Source organism: Alternaria rosae (assembly GCF_020736505.1).
Source record: "Alternaria rosae strain MPI-PUGE-AT-0040 chromosome Unknown BKA58scaffold_1, whole genome shotgun sequence".
Lineage (NCBI taxonomy): Eukaryota > Fungi > Ascomycota > Dothideomycetes > Pleosporales > Pleosporaceae > Alternaria > Alternaria rosae.
Genome location: NW_025763570.1, coordinates 335732 through 354362, shown reverse-complemented (window position 1 = coordinate 354362; position 18631 = coordinate 335732). Strand labels below are relative to the sequence as shown.

The 18631-nt window shown below is 53.7% G+C and overlaps 7 protein-coding genes across 7 annotated transcripts; 2 read left to right on the top strand and 5 right to left on the bottom strand.

Moving 5' to 3' along the window:
* Window positions 1-117: 117 nt before the first annotated feature.
* BKA58DRAFT_1899 (uncharacterized protein) lies at window positions 118-2199 on the top strand. The gene is made up of 3 exons (XM_046165586.1): window positions 118-857; window positions 904-1239; window positions 1289-2199. The coding sequence occupies exons 1-3, from the start codon at window positions 292-294 to the stop codon at window positions 2016-2018; spliced, it is 1632 nt and encodes a 543-aa protein (XP_046030286.1). The 5' UTR covers window positions 118-291; the 3' UTR covers window positions 2019-2199.
* A 1113-nt stretch (window positions 2200-3312) lies between these two features.
* Window positions 3313-7248, bottom strand: BKA58DRAFT_1845 (uncharacterized protein). Its single transcript, XM_046165446.1, has one exon. The coding sequence runs from the start codon at window positions 7135-7137 to the stop codon at window positions 3394-3396; it is 3744 nt and encodes a 1247-aa protein (XP_046030285.1). The 5' UTR covers window positions 7138-7248; the 3' UTR covers window positions 3313-3393.
* A 464-nt stretch (window positions 7249-7712) lies between these two features.
* Window positions 7713-9928, bottom strand: BKA58DRAFT_1853 (carboxypeptidase S1). The gene is made up of 3 exons (XM_046165465.1): window positions 9521-9928; window positions 8424-9421; window positions 7713-8375 (listed from the first exon to the last, which is right to left on the bottom strand). The coding sequence occupies exons 1-3, from the start codon at window positions 9788-9790 to the stop codon at window positions 7880-7882; spliced, it is 1764 nt and encodes a 587-aa protein (XP_046030284.1). The 5' UTR covers window positions 9791-9928; the 3' UTR covers window positions 7713-7879.
* Window positions 9929-10432: 504 nt separating this feature from the next.
* BKA58DRAFT_371493 (Aha1domain family protein) lies at window positions 10433-12089 on the bottom strand. Its single transcript, XM_046169036.1, has 4 exons — window positions 11999-12089; window positions 11554-11813; window positions 11421-11503; window positions 10433-11343 (listed from the first exon to the last, which is right to left on the bottom strand). The coding sequence occupies exons 2-4, from the start codon at window positions 11774-11776 to the stop codon at window positions 10660-10662; spliced, it is 990 nt and encodes a 329-aa protein (XP_046030283.1). The 5' UTR covers window positions 11777-11813; window positions 11999-12089; the 3' UTR covers window positions 10433-10659.
* A 744-nt stretch (window positions 12090-12833) lies between these two features.
* On the bottom strand, window positions 12834-13528 carry BKA58DRAFT_371491 (uncharacterized protein). Its single transcript, XM_046169035.1, has one exon. The coding sequence runs from the start codon at window positions 13481-13483 to the stop codon at window positions 13199-13201; it is 285 nt and encodes a 94-aa protein (XP_046030282.1). The 5' UTR covers window positions 13484-13528; the 3' UTR covers window positions 12834-13198.
* A 1168-nt stretch (window positions 13529-14696) lies between these two features.
* On the bottom strand, window positions 14697-16609 carry BKA58DRAFT_371488 (P-loop containing nucleoside triphosphate hydrolase protein). Its single transcript, XM_046169034.1, has one exon. It carries the CDS (start codon window positions 16533-16535, stop codon window positions 14871-14873), a length of 1665 nt encoding a protein of 554 aa, XP_046030281.1. The 5' UTR covers window positions 16536-16609; the 3' UTR covers window positions 14697-14870.
* A 60-nt stretch (window positions 16610-16669) lies between these two features.
* BKA58DRAFT_463500 (uncharacterized protein) lies at window positions 16670-18286 on the top strand. The gene is made up of 2 exons (XM_046174877.1): window positions 16670-17243; window positions 17290-18286. Exons 1-2 carry the CDS (start codon window positions 16883-16885, stop codon window positions 17952-17954), a joined length of 1026 nt encoding a protein of 341 aa, XP_046030280.1. The 5' UTR covers window positions 16670-16882; the 3' UTR covers window positions 17955-18286.
* The last annotated feature ends 345 nt before the right edge of the window (window positions 18287-18631 follow it).

The window sequence follows — 18631 nt, the reverse complement described above, 5'->3', positions numbered from 1 at the left end:
GTCAGCCGCTGCTGCCTGGCAGGTAGGTCAGCCACAGTCCTAACTAGGATCGGAAATGCGTGCATCAGCAACCGATAGAGATAACAGGGAGCAAGTATGTACAAAGATGTTGTGAGCCATGTCGATGGTGTTGAGGCAGCGCGTCCCCAGAAATTAACGGGCCCACTTCCCCTAGCCTAAGCCAGGGTCCAGCGTCGCCCGGCCTTCGTACCTGCCTGTGCTCAACTTTTACCAATTGCACACCCTCAGCATGCTGACGCTCCCTTCTCTCTCCGCAATGAAGCGGACACGATGAACTCGTCACGCGCATTCACTCGGACGACCCAGAACAGCTTCCGCAAACCCCTCGACTTCCTCAGCAACCTATCGCGGGGGCCCGTACAACTGCCAAAAGACAGAAAGAGAAAGGACAGCAACGTACACCGGCGGAACAATAGCGCTAGCTCAATCGACGATACCGATCACTCTGACGTCGAGTTTTACGCGCAAATGGAGACGTCACGGCGGAGTCATTCGACGCAGAACTCACTGTCTGAGCTGCAGCCTGCGGTACCATTGATCGATATTGGCAGCCGCAGCACCAGCCCATACCCGCGCAATCGAAGCGCCGCACAAAGTGAAGACGAAGACGATGAATATGAGCCGGCGAGCAGTATACGGCCATTGGTCAGTCACGACGTAGGAAGAGGGAGCCATGCCTTCCGCAGCTTCTGGCAACAAGGCGGGCCTGGGGCTTTCTTTTTCGGCACATGGAGGGGCTGGCAGGTCTGGGTGGGATTGCTGGTATTTTGGGTCGGCGGATGTAGTTTCGGACTACTGCTGATGAACCGCTTCATCATGCTGACCGGCGTCTACAAGTGAGAAGAACACGAATGCGAATGAGACGTTTACTAACAGCACTAGATTCCCATTTCCCCTCACCCAATCGTACGCCCAACTCATCATCACACATATCCTCCTCATACTCGTGTCGAGCCTCCTACGCTTCTCCAGTAATCCGCTACACTTCATAGGCTTCGGCGCCGCTGTGCCGCCCTCACAACCCGCTGCGCCTCAGGGAGGAGCCTTCAGAGGCAATAAGAAGCCTGGCATATACGCCTTTGCACGGTGGTTGTCAAATGGATCTGGTGGAATTGCTGGCGGGGGGCTGTTCGAGTTTGATTTTCAAATCGCGAAACAGGTGCTCCCACTTGCGGTAGTCTTCATCGTGAAGGTGCTGCTCAGCAACTTCTCGTTCGCGTAGGGCGCCCATCACATCCCTATCTTCTACAATGCTAACATGGAATAGTTACGCACCTCTTCCCGTCTATCAACTCGCCCGCATCGGCATAACCCCGCTCGCCATCATCTTCGCCTGCGTCCTGCAGAAAGAGAACGTCAACGGCAGCACCCTCTCGTCCGCTCTCGTCGCAACCCTCAACCTCTTCTTCGCCTCATACCGCTCCAACGTCCGCGTTACCTGGGAGTCTGTCGTCGCCGGCGTCTTCTCATCCATCTTCGTCGCGCTATACCCGATCCTTCTGCTCCGCACATACCGCAAGATCGTCGCTGGTCTCGTGCCTGCCGGCGATGTGCTCACTGGGTACCCCAGCGGCTCGGAAGAGCCAGGCAATAGGGAGGAGACTCGTGCCTTCTATCGCACACTGCACTACACGTCCTTCGTGTCCCTCATGCTCCTCACACCCATCGTGATCCTTTCCGGCGAAGTCCCGCACATATACCACAACATCCCCTTCCTCGACGTGCCCTTCTTCTGGGCTATGATGCTCTTTGGTGGTATGGGCTCGTGGGCTGTCTTCTCGGGCACTTTGCTGCTTGTCAAGGCGACGTCTCCATTGACGGCGACGTTTGTGGCTGTTCCCCGAAGCGCGTTCCAGCTTGTTGCCATCACTCTGTTCAAGGGTCCAGCGCAGACTTGGATTGGTGTGATACTCTGCTGGATCAGCAGTCTGTGGTTCCTTGTTGCGAGGCGCGATGAGGGCAGGAGTAGGGATCGACTAAGATTGGAGGGCAGGTAGCAGGCGTGGTGATATCTTGGCACATTTACTTCGCCATCACGTCATATGATTCTTTTCTTCGTTCTGTTGCTTCAACTTGACTTGCATAGCGTAGCATCTGATACCAATACCTATCACAATTTTGACGAGGGTTTCTTTACCTGATGAACAACCAAGGGCTGACATCGCTGGCTTGCTCATCGTGAAGGCCTGCGCCCCAAAAAGCCATCGAGGACAGACCGATAGCGTCGAAACCATTCATGAATGACTATCTGTCTTCTTCCGCCTTCTTCCTTCCAAAACACTCCAAAAGCTTTGCGGATATATCTCATGGGAACCAAATGCCCAGTAGCGGAGTATAAAAGACACTGTCGGGTTCTTCATGCCTTTGTTCTCCACGACAGACTCGTGCTTTGCGACTCTAAAAAGATGTCAATATGAAAATTATGGCACCGAATTGCTTGTCAACTACTCGCATGATATGAGCCGCGAATGCCTCTCCTCTTCTTCTACATTACCTTCTACTGGGTTACCAAAAAGACAGGCAGACGAGAGTCATGTTCTTGCGCCTTGCTTCGAGTTCAAAACGCTTGAAGACGACGGCATGTGTCTCGCTCCTCTTGGTTCCTTCTACGAGTCAGTCGCTTTCGAGAAACAGTTGGATTGACAAAATGGGAGACGGAGAGACCTGCAATCGATCCAAATCGACCTAACAAGACTTTATTGAGATTTGCGCCACCCTCCGCCAACATACAGCTTTCAAAAGCTTCAGTCAATGGTGTCTTGGGGTATCTGTTCAATCTTTTTTTTTCAAACCAGGTGGTCTAGAGATCAACACACTCGCGCCGAACTCCATGTTTCAAGAGGAGCAGCCGTCTCTACCATGTGCTTTCATCAAGCGCTTTTGTGTACGTGGAAGATGTTGAGGAGGAAGAGCCGCGAAGGAACTCCATAATATGCAGGATCTTCACTTTTGGAAATAAGGAATGCAGCCATAGGCTGTGTTCAGCGACGTTTTGGTAAAGCACTGCCAGAGTGTGGGATATAGAAGCAAGAGTTCTACCCGCACAAAAAAACGTTTACATACCTCCACTCCATCCCATCTCCGTCCCCCATTCTCCACTCGTTCACGTGCGAGCCCCCAATGTGTGAGAAGCTTCAGATGCGCGTGAAAAACATTCATGATTATACTAATCTTGGTATCTAATCTGCCACCCAAAGTCCTCATCTCCATCTCTTATCTTTCGTCAAAAGGACCAGCCTATCTCGCCCAAGCGGCGCGCGTTCAAAAGCGTGCATACGCGTACGCATGTGCAGTATACCCTCAACCCGCCCAGAAGCTCCATGCCATGAGAAGAAGAAAAACGCCAAGAATGCAATCTATACACATCCCCCCTCAAATCCTTCCACCCTCGACAATCTCCCTACCAATCAACTCCAACTCGCCACTCTCTGCCGTCCTCCTCCTCTCCAACACCCACCTCCCCTCTCCAGCTTCATCATGTTCCCTCACATACGTCACGCTATCCGCCGCACTCCCCTTGCGACTATGCCCACGATTCCATCCACTCCCACCACCGCCGTTCGGCGTAATAGGACTCGAGTTACTGATAGGACTAAGCCCCATACTCTGTCTGCGCGTTTGACCTTGTGTAGAAACCGTGGGCGCAGACGGCGAGGACAGCGACGTGTCGATTGAAGGCGGCTTCGTCGGTGAACGGTTTTGGTGTTGGGGGAGGTATGGCGAGGAGAGCGGCATGGGGAAGGGGGAGACGGGGAGGGAGATGTTGGAGGGTGAAGTGGCGGATAGGCCGCCTGGGGACATGGCTAGGCTCATGTTGTGCTGGGCGTAGAGTTCGGAGATGGGAGGGAGGAGAGGTGCTTCATTTCCTACGCCGTACCCGGTTGGACTTGAGAGGCTGTTGTAGTCGCTGGATGTGAGGGTAGGGCTTCCTGGTCTGTCGTTTGCATCGTAGTCGTCTTCACTAGAGCGACCAGACTCGTACACGCCGTTGACAGCGTCCATGAGACCATCGTCGTCTTCCTCGTCCCCGTTGTCGTCGTTGTGATAGTCGGACGAAACGTTTTTGGAAGAGTAAGAGCTCTCGAGCGAGCTAGAAGGGTGTTCCTTCATGCGGTTACCGACGGGGCTTGACGCTCGCGGTACGAACTGCATGCCCATAGGAGAAGAGTTGCGTGGGCTGTTAGCCGCACTGACTGGCAGACTGGCAACACTTCCACCAAAAGCGCCTTTCCGCAGCTTCAGCAGAGTGTCAAGACTCATGTCTTCCTCCTCGTTTCCGGGGAAGCCATACGGACTCATACGAGCGAGTTGCGCTAGGCCAGGGCTAGACATTGGTTGGTTTCCGTCGCGGAAGTGGTTAAGACTAATAAACGAATTGCGAGTGCTGTATTCGCTGCGTTCGGTGATGGGCGTTAGATTTGGCTCTCTTACAGCGTTGCGACCGCTGACTGTACGGCCCAGACCCATCCCGGATGGGCCGAAGAAGCCACCCCAAGCGCTTGGTGACTCGCCTACTGCAGACGCGTAGAAGCCAAACTCTTGTCCATAAAATCCCTCGTCGTCGTAAGCTAGGGCTTCAGCATTCGCCTCAGCGATGATGGGGTCGTCTTCCATTGCGGAGTCAAAGTCACTGTAGTCGTAGTCGTCATTCACAAAGCCAGAGCTCATACCGTACACATCATCATCTTGTGGGAAGTTGATGGTGTCTACACTGAAGCGACCATCGTCAGGGACCAGACTAGGCCGGGAGTTGCTGAGCGAGGACTGGTCGTCCGCATCGAAGCTGGTTTGACCGACATCCACACTCGCTTTTCTCGTGAACCGGCCAGCAGCCTCAGCGCGCGTTGCTGCATCAGCAAGAGCACTGTGGTACGCGCTAAGGTTCTCAAAACTAGGCACAGGTCGCTGTTGTGCGATTGAAGTCTTGTGTGCGAGCGTAGGCGAAGACTTCTCTAGGTGCTTCGACACGGTGTCGTCGTCCGCCTCATAGCCTGTTTCCGAACTCAAGACGTCATACGCACGCGGCTGATGAGTAGCAGATGCCTGCTCGTCCTCGGCAAATTTAACCTTTCTCTCGTACAATGGTCCGTTGGGGTCGTCGAAGACGTTTTCGTCGAATTCTGTAGGCTCAATGTCGTCTTGGTCGCCGATAAGCCCGTCATCAAAGTCAAAGTCGTCGCCCAAATCGATGTTCCCAAAGCTCTGTTGTTTCGCATACGAAGGAACTACATCATCTGATGTCCCGGGTACATCGTCTTGAGATGATTCCTGAGGCTCGTTTTGAGAGGTTGTCAAGCCTAGCCCCTGCGCTTGAGGATTCATCGCATTCTGGCCATTCAGCTGGCCACCCATCATCAACATCTGATATTGCTGGAGCATATCCTGCGACATGGCAAAACCGATAGCATTTCCGTTCATATCCACTGGCGTCTGCATCTGGTTCATGGGACTGGCGGTATTGCTCATATTCTGCTGTATCGACAGAGATGAAAAGTCGAAGTTATTGATGCCGGAGTCAAGTGTTTGGTCTCCTAGTCCACCCCCAAACTCGTCCTCCTCCCCCAGCATCGGAATTTCTTCGTCGAACCCACCGTCCATGTCGTCGTAATCGTCCATGCCGTACTCTTCATACTCGTCCTCGACGGAGTTGGTAGAAATGCGCGCCTGCTTCTTCTCCGCCTCTTTCGCTTTGTGTCGCTCCTCGAGTAGCTTCTCTTGCGCAGAATCTGTCTGACCGGAAATCTGGAAGCTGAATCTAGATGCTCGACTGCTGAAATGCGCGGGTAGCCCGGCTGGCTGAAACGACGGGTCGGAGACGGAGGTGGCTCTCGAGCGTGCGGGCGGTGGTGGCGACTTTGTCGACTTTCTTTTCCGCGGGGTAACATCTGTAGACACGTCCAGCGGATTCTCTGACTCTTGTACGGGCGATAAGACTGAAGAGCCGCTGTCGAATCCTTGGAACGACGGTCGAGGTAGTGGGGACGTTTGTGGTGGAGGCAATGGGGACGACTGCGGTGGAGGCGGCGGCGGCGGCGAGTTCTTGGGTTGCGGCGGGGGAGGTGCTGAGCGCTCAGGCGGAGGAAATTGTACGGAGTTTCTTGCGAGGAAGTCCTTGTTCACCAGTTGCTCTGCTCGTATAGCAGCTTGCGACTGCTCGTAGCTGGTGTCGTCGTCAAAGTGCTCACGGAACACTGGTGTATGCTCTTTGTCTATCTTTGGCGGGCTGGCACGACCAATCTCCTGCTGTCCTTCCCCTCCTTCTGCCGCAGTGTTGTATGAGTAGCCTCTGTTCAGTCTCGGCGCATTGAAGTCATGTACGATCTTTCCGCGGATGCTGGGGTCGTAGTTATCGGGCATGGGGGGAACATTCGAGGGCGAGCGTTGGGTAACGAGCGATTCATCGGCGAGAGGATCCAGAGTCTGTCCAGACCTGCGTCGCATGAGGAGCGACATGGGGTTGCGCAGGGTCAGTCTCGATTTTGACTTGCTGGGGGCTGCCGTTGGGGTTGAAGTGCCCTTGGAACTGCCCGTGAGCTTGTCGCTGATGCCACTCAGCAGCGACGTCTGCGACTTGGAGAAGTTGGAATAGCTGGGAGAGATGACAGAGGGCGCCAGGTGGGAGGATGACTGGGGAGGCGTCTCAGACGACGGGACGGCTTCTGTCCTCTGTGGCAAGGGAGAGCCTCCACTATGTGAGCGCGCAGAGAGGGGCTTATTCTCATGGGCGGGGGAGAAGTGGTCCTGTGTCCTCTGGGGCGGGGAGAGCAAGCTGCGATCCTGCGCCATCTTACTGCTGCTCCCCCCAGTACTCCCCGAATGCTGACTGGCGGTATATTGGGAGCTATTAGGCGAAGCCGCCTTGTCCAGCTTGGAGGCGACGCGTGCAATAGGCGGCAGTTGGGGCGGATAGGGCGATATGGGCGAGCCGGAAGTATAGCTGGCATTGTCGTTGAAGCGCGGCGAGGACAAGTACTCGGTGGTCTGCGACGGCGAGGGCAGAGGAGGTGCGGCGGGACTGGGGCTGGGGACGGGCTCGGGCGAGGCGAGACTCGAGGCATTGCGCTTCGCATGGCCGGGCCTGAGCTTGGAGAACATTGAAGTCCCGGACGGCGCCATGGTTGTGTTTCGTGTCGCCGCGCGGCCGCTGTCGCGCTGCTTCTAGCACGCAGAGTCGATGCCGGGCGGCGCTGGTTCGGGCGGTTGTCGTGCCTCTCAGCGAGGCCATGCACCGAAGCGCACCATGACCGGGTGGGGAGAAGCGTGCGGCGGCGTCGTTGGGGCGATGGGCCGCTGATTGGAAAAGTTGGTGATGGGATTCCGGCGTAGTACAGCCTCGGAATGCTAGCGGGCGAGGTGCGACGACGTCAATTGCGGCTTCGCGGTAGCAGAGCAGGGCAGCCAAGTGCCGAGTGTCGTGGCCGTCTCGTGTAGCCTGTGGGAAGGGCGCGTCGTTGTCGTCGTACTGCTCAGGCGTGGCTGCCCGTGAATGCTGATGCGACCTCCTCTCCCAACACCAAGGTTCATGCGACACACCCGCTAGCAGGGGTCTTCCCGCACCACTCCCTCCCCACCGCGACAACTGGAACGCTCTTGCAACGGCTTCGCGTAAACTTTCTGAACCCGCGCGAGCTCGGTCCCACACAGGTGCTATGCGCTGATCCAGCAAAAGGGCGCATGAGGCCGCTTCACTGCAAAGTCGATGATTGACAATCAGACGCTGATGACGTTGGAGCTCCTTCATACTACAAACCCCACTATAGGCCTAGACGAGCGATAAGACCATGGCATGACATGTGCTTTTTTATTCAACATTCATGTGAAGATGCATTAGAGCCGATTCTACCCTCTCAACATCTCACTAAGCAGGCCTCTTGCCGCCCCTCGACATCTTTGGCCTTCCCAGCTTCCCAACATTCCGCTTCCTCACTTCTGCCCGCTTCGCGACTTCCTCACCAGCCGCCCAGGTAGGCTCCGGGTCTGGTCCGTTGAGCGCCGTGTTGTATGTTGCATTCGCAGGTGTCACCTCGAACTGGATCGTGGCATTACCCTCTCTGTAGTCACTCGTGGGTGTGCCCACACTCAGGTAACCGTCGTCGCACTTCTCCTTACCACTCGCGATATCGACTTGCTTCAGCGCGCGCTCAAAGATCTCAAGGGACGCGAGAGGTTGGTAGAAAGGTACCTCGTGGCCAGACTCGTAGATGCGGAGGAAGGAGAAAAGTCCCGCCTGCTTGACTTGGCCATGAACGATGCCGTCGCTAGTAGTAATGTTGGTGAATCCAGCCTCAGAGTAGCCGGTTGCATTGATCATGTCTGCGACGACCTGACCACCGAGCCAGTTGCAGTTGAAATCGCTGGGAGTTGTTAGCAAGATATCATTACGAAGAGCCCAAGATACTCACGCATCACCGTAGTACAGCATAACCTGAACGCCAGCATCGAGCAGTTTCTGACAAGCAGCAATCGTACCCGATGGGCGATCGTCATCACCCGTGTTGCCGAATGCCGCAGAGACCGTGCTAGCACTCTGGGAGAAGTTCTGGAACGCGCCAATCGCTTGCTGCACCTCCGGTAGGTTCAGATAATCACTGTAGTAGTCATAGGGGAACGGGTCCGGCGTCAGGAACCTCATGTCGTACTCGTCGCGTCCGCTGTAGATGTCGTAGAGGTTTTCGACCTTGGAGTAGCAGAAGTCATCTGCGGCGGCACAGACCGAGTTGATCCCAGTCTCGTAGCATTGCTTAGTCCGGTCTACGCAGTTTCCAGGGCCGTAGAGGTTGTTGTACCACTCAGCCTTGACCGTGTCGTTGTACGGATCGTAGTCGTAGGTGTTGCCAGGGAAGACGGTATAGTTGTAGTAGGCTTGGTACTGGACAAGCGGATCGAACCATCCGTTACCGATCAACACATTCTCGAGCTCGATCTTGTGTGCGCCGGTAATGTTCTTCGCGTTCTGGTCGAGGAAGTAGGCGTTGAAGACGGGCGCGTAGTGGCCGCCGTAGCTCTCGGTGGTGAAGCTGAAGCCGTTGCGCGAGTACTGGGGGAAGGCACCCATGAATCCTTGTAGCGTCTTCCACATATTCGGCGCCGCGCCCTCTGTGCTGTTGGCGGTCAAGGTATGGTCGGGCTTGGAGTATGTGCCGCATGTTCCATAGTTCTGAGCGTAGTCTGGACAGGTCGCGTTCGGCAGCTGGATGATCGTGCTGCCGTCCTTGTAGCCGGGGATAGGAATCGAATACGAGAAACCGACGTCCGTTGGCTGATCGATGAAGAGCATGTTGCTTGCATTCGTCCACGAGTACGGGTTGTTGAACGGCTTCATGTCTGGGCCAATACCACATGGTCCCAATTCCTGGAAAAGACCGATCATGGAGCTCGAGCCTGGGCCTCCATTGATCCACTGAAACAATGTCAGTATGATTCCATCATGTTGGGAAGATGATGTTGGGAAGGAGCTCGTGGTATCTCAAATCATGCTCCGAAAGTCGTCTGAACTTACCACTGTCAACGGCGCATCAGTCGGATCCTGATTGCGCGCCTCAAAGAACCACCAAAAGATATGCTGATCCTCCGCCACATCCGCGTAACCGCTGTAGCTCTTCACGCTGGGGTCGAGCTCACAGATGCCAGCAGGTACCTCCTTGTACCGTACACTGACATTCGCATAACCCTCTTTAGTAATAAGATCCTTCGGCGCAGGAACAAACTGCGCAAGGGTACCAGCAGCCAACAAAGGCGCGGCGAGAAGCTTGCCTGTCGCGCTCTTCATCGTTAATGTCGGTTTCGTTGCAAGTCTTCGAGGCGACGAGCTGATCCGATTCAATGGCTGTGAGTTGGGAAGAGCGAAGGTAAGCAGAGAAAGAGCAGCATGACGAGCAACTGCTTCTTTTTATTCTAGAAGCTTATGTAGGTCCGAACTAGAAAGGCCCGCAGTCGCGATAGCCACATGCTCTCACCTTCCCATCCAGGCTAACGAGTTGCTCATCTCGGTCCCGTAGGCCGGGGTTGTAGCTATCCTCGTAGCCTGTTGCTCGTACCGGCGACGTCATGGTGTAGCTCGGTACTTGCGGTTTGTTATTCGCGACGCGCGAAACATGTTTGAAGAATGCCTTCGAAGTAGGTTCATCGCTGAAGTTATACGTGAAATGATTGTTTTCAGGCAACCTATACATACAAAGTCCAACTCGGGCGAACAGAGACCATGAATTGACCGAAGCTCGTCAATTGAGTAAGAAGCCGCGGAAAGCTACCCCGCTATTCAACCCAAGCGTGCATTGGCAAGAGCTTGTGCAAGCTTGCATGGCTTGATAGCGGTCATGGCGATAGTGGCAGCCGATCTAATCCTCTACGGGCAGGTAGTTAGCACCGACTATCCGAACACCCACCGTCAGCCTTCATTTCTTCGGCGCCGCGTCATAAGTCATTTCGGTGTAATCATCGTACAAGACGGCTTAAACTTCCACGATAAAGGAGACATCACGCCACGCAAGTCGAAATCTTTGTTCAGAACATATCTCATTGGGCTCATGCCATTACAATCGTTGTGTATTCGTATCCGTCACTTCGTATGCAATCGTCAAGTCCTCCAACGCCTCTTACTCCATGTCATGCTGGGATGCAATTGAAGTAGACGCTCATCTACAATACTGTACCGAAACCGAAGGTCGTCTTGATACTTCGGACGTAGTACTGGTCCCAGTTGGTCTTAGTGGGCTCCTCCTGACCAACTGGTACGCCCTTCCACTCGACCCTCATAACCGTCACGGCATCAACATCGTTTTGATCAAACCATATCGACAGTGTCGAGTAGTGTCCCGCAGGCCATTGTGCAAGTCGCCATTTCTGGACGATGTGTGTGGGTTCTTGGAGCTCGGTGAACTCTCCACTGACGTTTCCGCCGAAGAGCTCAAAGGTACCGCCAGGCTTTGCGCCTGTGAAATTCTTCGGGGGTGCCCGAGTGAACGCAGCGATGCGCTGGGGGTCCGTGAAGGTCTGGTAGAGGTTGGCCGCATCTGTGCGGAACTCTGTGCTGTCGGTGATGGTGGTCACATTGACGACTGCACCAGAGCTGCTCTTTTGAGAGCCGGATGCCTCCGTCTGCGAAGTGGACTTGTTCACACTTGAGCTCGAATATACCTTTGGGGCCGAGAAGCCGCTACCAGGGTTCGCGCCTGGCGCATGCTGGATATCCTTTCCGTGTTCCGCCATGACCGCTGGTGCAAGCCCTGTGAAGCTTGTACGCAGTTGCGGTAGGATCTTGGATCGTACTAGGTCCTTTACAGGTTGTTTGCTGGCTTCATCAGAGTAGACGTCTACCTCAAACTGTGACAGGTTGTTAGTGACTGTGTACACTGGCGGGTGCGGAGAAACGAAGGAAGGTGCCAGCGAAGGGAACATACGACATACTCGTCTTCCTCCGTGTCGTGAGCGACTTCCGGGACGGTAATGGTGCCGCTGGCCTCCTCGCCCTCTTTGTTCTTGCCTGCCGACCGAGTCAGCGCGATCAAGAAAGGCAGCTGAGAAAGGACGTACCTGAGTATTCGAGCTTCAGTTTCACGTCAAAGATGGTGATAACTTTGCCTTTGCGCTGACTGACGTCTACGTCTCCATCCATGCTAACGACCTTATCGATCTTTGCTGTGACGCCATCTTGCTCCGCCGATATTTGCGTAAGCTCCTTGTCAAGGTACTCGCGCGTCCATCCTGATACATCCTTGTTGACCCAATGCCAGTTGTTCGGGTTGTGGAGGACCATGGCGATGTTCGGCGGCGCGCTCGATCTGGTTCTATCTCTGTAAGGAAGTTGTTAGCTTCGGCCTCTCATACTATGTAGAAGTACACGTGTAGTGGGAGATTGTCAGAAGGCGACTCGAAAGTCTAAGCAGCTGATCCGCATATAAAGAGTACAAGTCTTCTCAGACTGGTGCCAGCTTGTGTCTCATCATTCAAGGGTTGGTAAAGGATGGTGAATACTTACAAATTATAGCGCTCAAGCTGGAACAGAACTATACAAGCGACAAACCAAGACGCAGGTGCAGAATATTGAAGGAGTCGAGATGTTGATGCGAATTATGTAGAGGGGAGCTCGAGGCAGAAGTTTCTGGAACTGATACCACAAAGCGCGCTATGCCCGGGCCGACCGAATCTCCGCTCGCGTTCCTTGGCCCGAGCTCCCTGCAGCATCGGCAGCAACGTCTACGGGTCGATGCATGCTGCTGGTCACAATGCTTTCACTCACTCTCAAACCCCTTCACGAGAGAACGCACTCAACAGCTCGCAAGTAACGGGTTCAACTTCATTAGGAAGTAGTCACTTTCAACATTGAACAAACTTTCGGGGCTTCACTACCGGCGGACTTGATCCGAACTTGAAGAAAGTGAAGAAAGTGAAGAAAATAGAAGAGTAGTCGAATGGAGTGTGGAAAGGGTAGTAAGATGGGAGGTGTATATCTAGGGTTTGCTTTCATGCGTACGTTTGGTTCAGGTATGATACCCACGATGGGCGGTAGGCCCGCGAAAATGAAGTTTGGTTTTGTCGTGCGATACTTTTCCGATGTATGTGTATCTACGTAGGCTTTCGAACATGAGTTCGCCACACTATGATAGATATTGTTGGATGATTAGACTGTCGCATAACTCCTGCAGGGAACAACGGAAGGATATCTCTCAGAAGTATACATTACCTTTGAAACCTTGCTAACCATTATCTTCATACTAATGTAGACTGCAACGTACATATTCGGTTTCTTATTTGTATGCTTTACCGAGATGATTGGTGTACTCTATCCCATATACATGATAAATGATCAGCAACATTGGTTTCCGGTAAGGCCACGTAGTGTACACATAAACGCTATGCCGAACAGGTGGTCATACATATCACTTGACATTACCCGAGGTGATTAGGCGAACGCTTCTAAAGACACGAGAACAATAATCGCCCTAGATGTAGAGGAAAGAACTTAAATTAAAGATTATGAAAAAGGTATTGAGGTATTGACTGCCGCTTTTACGGGACTAGGAGCAATCCAGAGCCTGTCGAGCGTTGTGGCGTCTCTCTAGAGGAACATGATGTGTAAGGCGGGTAGCTTTTCCATGGTTGTTTGCCTTTGCGGGTGCTTCCAAGAAAGAGGTCTTTGAAGTCGACACTGATACTGTGATAGTGTGGCTTCGCGCTATCATTGAAGAGGTGGGCAAGATGTTCGACTTGAGCGTCCGACAACTGCGGGTCTGCACTGAAGAGCCTTCCGTCCGTACATCTTGTCGCCAAAAAATCCGTCCAGACGCCTACATTCGCGTCGTGGCGACCTGAAAGGCACTGATACTAGGATGGTAGCTGCCAGGGCGTGGTCTGGGATAACGCTGAGTCGACACAGTAAGAGTACAAGGCGAGGCGGTTGGCGAGTGTCAGCGAGCTCGCCGCCTCTGCCAGCCTGCCGCGCAGCGGCGCCCCCCATTAACATGGCCCCTGCACTAAGGATGACACGCTCAATCAAAGAGAAGCTACCATTTTTTTGCTCTTGATCTGGCGCCGGAGTAGACGGTATATCTCGAAGAGATTTACATTCCAATACGTTCTGATGTACATGTCAAAAAATGTGAAGTGCAAAAGAAGTGGTGTTCTAAGCGTTGTTGCGAGTGAAGAAGGGTTGCGCGGCAAAAGAGAGCGCAAAAAGAAGCGCAGTAGCGAGACTCGAACTCAAGACCTGCGTACCAACTTCGACGCAGGAGTCAGACTAAAGAGCAAAAAAATGGTAGCTTCTCTTTGATTGAGCGTGTCATCCTTAGTGCAGGGGCCATGCTAATCTTCTCTGTATCGTTTCAAATTGACCAAATGCCCGAAGGCGAAGGAGTGGGAAACAAAGATGTATATAAAGTGCATGCATTGATGCTGCTGCGCCCGAGCGCGTGAAAAACCTGGATCTGGCTCAGTGGCGGTCCAGAACACCAAAACTTGGAAGTGGATCAAGCTCGAACCACTAAAGCTCTCAGAAATCATCGGGTGACCTGTGCGTCTCGAGACGCTGCAATAATGGCTATCATAGGCGGGGCTTCGCCCGCCGTGATAGTCATAGTCGGTACTGCAACAATTCGCTGTCGCTATGTCACAACAGCCTATACGACACTCAGAATATATTCACCATCTCTTTCTCCGTCCAACGCGTGGTAGGCAGGTTGACGTATACGTTTGGCGACGACGATTCGTCATTTCTGGAGCGCGTTTGTCGTTTGTCGTTTGCATAGTTGTCTTGACGGTAACATTGACATATGTACCTCGCGCATGGTAACTGGACCTGTCGCACATACGTTTAGCAATGTTCAATGTCGCGAGATATCTCTATACTCTTTGCAGTATCTCTTGTCGTTCCTGAAATTTGCTGTCAACTCTCTGCATACTTTGATCAAGTACCTGTGTAGTTACAACCAAAGGATATCAGTCCGCGACATGTACGGAAAACAACTTGACGCCTTCATATACAATGCAAATCAGTTCAAGAGTAGCAGTATTTGCGCCAGCATCACGAATAGTGAATGGAGTCGAGCGAGAAAATTGGGCAAGTGGAACTGACTGTGATGTTTACCCCTCCACCCCACTTACACTTCGCGAGGCTGCACATGGGTAAGGAGCGCTCTAGTGTCGTTGTTATAGTGGCGACATCCAAACGTTGTCTTATGCATACATCTATATTTGAAGACGTGCACATTTCAATACCAGAATGCAGGGCAAGTGGTCAATTTGGAACAATACCGCGCAGATTCATAGGGCCTGTGTCCAAGGTGAAGCGCACGCATTCTCTAGGACCAAAAAGATGTCCAGAGAGGAGACAAGGGTATCATTGCTATACATATCTACTCCTCCAACAAGTCCATCACTAACTGCGGAATAACCTGCACACCTTCTCCTTGCATCGCACTAATCGGCACAGTCTGTACGTTGCGGCGCCATGCATGCTTGCGGTTACTAGGATGGGGTTGTGCGCCTTTGCTCACCTCCTCTAGATACGCGCGAAGAGCCTCAAAGTTGGCCTGCGTATCCGGCAAATCCGCTTTCGTCGCGACAACAAACCACGGCTTCGACGAGATTGGTGTTGTGCTCAGGAAGGGAAGAGGCTTCGGTGAAGGATCCAAATGCGGTGAGTCGAGGAGGTCGGATGCGTCGCTCGGTGGTGCTCTACCAGCGGGTGTGTATGTGACCATCCTGCGCTCGGTCTCGGCGTTGAGTTCCTTTCCGCGCAGTGTTTCGTACTCGGACACTTCGCGCCAGAGTAGCTTGAGCGCTGCGACGGCATCACCGGCGGAGAGGTCGATGACGAAAGCGAGCACTGCGGCGCGTTCAATGTGTCGCAGGAAGCCTAGTCCAAGCCCTTTGTCTAGATGCGCATCTTCGATCAGGCCCGGCACATCGGCAATAGTAAAGTTTTCTCGCAGCTCTCCATTTGGTCTGCGTGACCTAACAAGTGGTCGCCCCTTGTGATCGTCCAGAACAACAGTGCCAACATTTGGCTGTAGGGTCGTAAAGGCCCAGTTGCCGACTCGTGCACGGCTGTTGCTCAAGGCCCGGAGGAGCGTACTCTTTCCAGCGTTGGGCAGCCCTACCAGTCCCAGATCCGCAAGAATCTTCAGTTCTAATTGTAGGGATATCTTCAGGCCTTCGTCCCCGCGCGTAGCCATCTTCGGCCTGTTGTTGAACGGCGTCATAAAGTGCGGGTTACCCAGGCCACCCATCGCTCCGGCTGCGATCAGCAAAGGCGTCTCCATGTGCTTGTCCAAGTCCAGCCACATGGGCGCTTCCGGCTCGAGGGCTGCGAGATGCGATCTTCGTGGCGGAGGAAGTTTGGGGAACTTGATCCTGTTCAGCTCTGCGGGTACAGTTCCGGGGTAAACCAGCCATCGGTCTCTCCTATAGCTGGGTTGTCCCTCCTCCAACTCCTCCTCCTCTGTTGCCTGCTCCATCTTCCAGTGCTCCTCCTCCATGATTGCCACCGGATCGTGTCTTTGTAGCTCGCGCACGATAGTCCCCACAGGCACCGTGATCAAGACGTCGGTCCCCCGCTCGCCACCTTTGACCTTGCCCTGTCCATTGCGCCCTCTACCAGCCTTGATCTGTCGCCGTCGTGCAAGCTTATGTAATGATGTCTCGCCTCGGACTGCTTGGATGTAGACATTTCCTCCACTGCCACCGTCGCCGCCATTTGCAGGCCCTTCTTCAATGTATTTTTCGCGCAAGAAAGAGACGCAGCCGTGGCCGCCGCCACCAGCTTCAACGGTAAGAATGCATCGGTCGGCAAAAGGCGTGAGGGAATAGTCGTCCGCCGTGGGATCTAATCGCGAAGACTGAGCGTTCGCATTCGCATCGGACTGCTCAGCAGACGTGGAGTTGCATCTGAGCTGTAGCGAGAAGCGTTTGCGTAATGGACATCTGCGCGCTGCCGAGGCAAGTGGCACGTGGAGGAACGCGGGATACAGAAACGGCGTCAGCGTACCGCTCAGACTATGCGGACGAGCGAACGACATGCGTTGGTTGCGAAAGTGGCGTCGTTAGGAAGATACGTTCAATCCTGTATATTTCAATCGTCAATATCGCGTCGCGGGACTAGCGAATGGCGGCTCCAGTTCCGATCGATGATCTACAACGCTTGTCCGGGCTAGTCCTACATGCCTCGGTACCCAGCAAACCTCAAAAGTACATATGACTTCTAAGGCATTTACTTCTGCCTAGGACAGGCGTTCAATCGTTTGCCTATCTTTTGTCCTCTCTTGGAAGCCCCCGAAGTTCGTATCAGTACCTGCATAGTACCTGCCTCGACCCCCATCAGCCCCCATTTTCAATAAACGCTTACGCCCCATCTACTCGCCCCATCATGATCCGGTGTGCCTTGCTCACACTGGCAGCCGTGCTACTCAGAGTTGCCAAACCCGAGTACTTCAGACTTGGTGGGAAACTCGGTCTCTCCAGCAGTCAGCTTGTAACCCTCCATTACTACCTCAAGTGGGCGTTGCCGATATGGGCCCTTGTAGACTTCAACTCGGTGCTCAATCGCTTTGCCGAAAGGCGATGGATCTGGAGGACCGACAAGTCTATTTGGGATTGGAAGAATGAAGTCGCTGTAGTCACGGGTGGTTCGGCGGGTATAGGAGGTTGCGTGGTCAAGAAGCTCACATCTCATGGCATCAGGGTCGCTGTGCTCGACGTTAGCCCCCTGTCAGAAATCTTTACCAAAGGTCCGTTGCGGCACAGGATCCTTGTGTTTCAAACTAATGATATTAGATGAGCTTGCTCTCGTACGATACTACAAGTGTGACATCACATCGCGAGACAACATCCATCAGGCGGCGGAAGCCATACGTTCCGACTTGGGCTCACCATCCATACTAATCAACAATGCTGGCATCGGTAACGCGTGGACTGTAAAAGACATCCCCCAAGCCAACCTCAACAGAATGTTCGACATCAATCTTCTGAGTCACTGGAGCACCGTCCAAGAGTTTCTGCCAGACATGCTTGCTAAGAAAAAGGGCCACATCATGGGCGTCGCAAGTCTTGCTTCCTTCGTTGCACTCGCCGGTGCCGTAGACTATAGCGCCACCAAGGCGGCGCTCCTAGCTTTCCACGAAGGATTAACGCAAGAGATTAAGCATCGCTACAAGTGTCCAACGATCCAGACCTCCATGGTCCATCCCAACTGGACCAAGTCAGCAATCACCTCACATGAGGCGATTGCGGCGGGGCTGAAAAGTGTTCGCGCAAACATCCTGGAGCCTGAAGATGTAGCCGAGGCCATGGTCAACCAGATAGTCTCAGTCAAGAGTGGGCAACTGATTCTTGGCCCAGCGATTACTCCCATTATCCGAGCACTGCCTCTTTGGATAGGGGAGCTTATTCGAGATAGCCAAGCCAAGGTCGTCACCGGCGATGGCTCCACTGGTGCATGAACGATTCCCTCGACACGGTGATGACAGGGAAGAGCGGCACTTCCTACGGGCGGTACGGAGCGTACCCGTTCCAGCCGCCTGGGGCCAGCAGCGTCAGTGAGAACTGCATGTTCCAACCAGACACGCCCCGCCGCAATTTCGAGAGGCTTGTTGGAATTTTAGCGCGAAGCCGAATCAGCGGCACAGGCACTGTCGAGGTCGTAGAGGTTGGAGAGGGCTGCGCCACGTCAATATCGGGGTCGGCAGTCAGCAGGGCTTCTTCTGTCAATTTAGCGAAGTCAATAGAAGGTATTTTGCGCAGCACATCATGGGTAATGCGACCAAATTGCCACTTCTGACAACTGTTATAAACGATCGGGCGGCTGATGCACAATATGCGAACGATCGAGCGCCACAGCCGGATTCTGAGCTAATCATAGGTGCTGCAGTAAGTATTCTCGGGGTTGTATGCAAGGTGTGGTCGACTCAGCCCCAGTTCCTACAGCACCCATGCAAGGTACATCGCGCCTAACCCAGCTCGGTCCGAACAAAGTGCAACCGTACGAAGGACCACGGCCTTTGGGCAAGAGGCGCGGGATTCAATAGTTATAGGTCGCCTCTTTGTTGTCTGTTTCATCATCTCCGGGTATCTGCCGTGCTGCCTCCGCCTCGTTGTTGTTACTCTGCTTTGCTTTCCT

Excerpts from the sequence above, each read along its gene's own strand:
- BKA58DRAFT_1899 (XM_046165586.1), top strand. The coding sequence starts at position 292 with ATGAACTCGTCACGCGCATTCACTCGGACGACCCAGAACAGCTTCCGC. Across the intron at positions 858-903 it reads ATGCTGACCGGCGTCTACAA|ATTCCCATTTCCCCTCACCC; the intron begins GTGAGAAGAACA and ends TAACAGCACTAG. Across the intron at positions 1,240-1,288 it reads CTCAGCAACTTCTCGTTCGC|TTACGCACCTCTTCCCGTCT; the intron begins GTAGGGCGCCCA and ends AACATGGAATAG.
- BKA58DRAFT_1845 (XM_046165446.1), bottom strand. The coding sequence starts at position 7,137 with ATGGCGCCGTCCGGGACTTCAATGTTCTCCAAGCTCAGGCCCGGCCAT.
- BKA58DRAFT_1853 (XM_046165465.1), bottom strand. The coding sequence starts at position 9,790 with ATGAAGAGCGCGACAGGCAAGCTTCTCGCCGCGCCTTTGTTGGCTGCT. Across the intron at positions 9,422-9,520 it reads CTGATGCGCCGTTGACAGTG|TGGATCAATGGAGGCCCAGG; the intron begins GTAAGTTCAGAC and ends ACATTGTTTCAG. Across the intron at positions 8,376-8,423 it reads ATGCTGTACTACGGTGATGC|CGATTTCAACTGCAACTGGC; the intron begins GTGAGTATCTTG and ends AACAACTCCCAG.
- BKA58DRAFT_371493 (XM_046169036.1), bottom strand. The coding sequence starts at position 11,776 with ATGGTCCTCCACAACCCGAACAACTGGCATTGGGTCAACAAGGATGTA. Across the intron at positions 11,504-11,553 it reads ACTGAAGCTCGAATACTCAG|GCAAGAACAAAGAGGGCGAG; the intron begins GTACGTCCTTTC and ends CTCGGTCGGCAG. Across the intron at positions 11,344-11,420 it reads CGGAGGAAGACGAGTATGTC|TTTGAGGTAGACGTCTACTC; the intron begins GTATGTTCCCTT and ends AACCTGTCACAG.
- BKA58DRAFT_371491 (XM_046169035.1), bottom strand. The coding sequence starts at position 13,483 with ATGTTAATGGGGGGCGCCGCTGCGCGGCAGGCTGGCAGAGGCGGCGAG.
- BKA58DRAFT_371488 (XM_046169034.1), bottom strand. The coding sequence starts at position 16,535 with ATGTCGTTCGCTCGTCCGCATAGTCTGAGCGGTACGCTGACGCCGTTT.
- BKA58DRAFT_463500 (XM_046174877.1), top strand. The coding sequence starts at position 16,883 with ATGATCCGGTGTGCCTTGCTCACACTGGCAGCCGTGCTACTCAGAGTT. Across the intron at positions 17,244-17,289 it reads GTCAGAAATCTTTACCAAAG|ATGAGCTTGCTCTCGTACGA; the intron begins GTCCGTTGCGGC and ends TAATGATATTAG.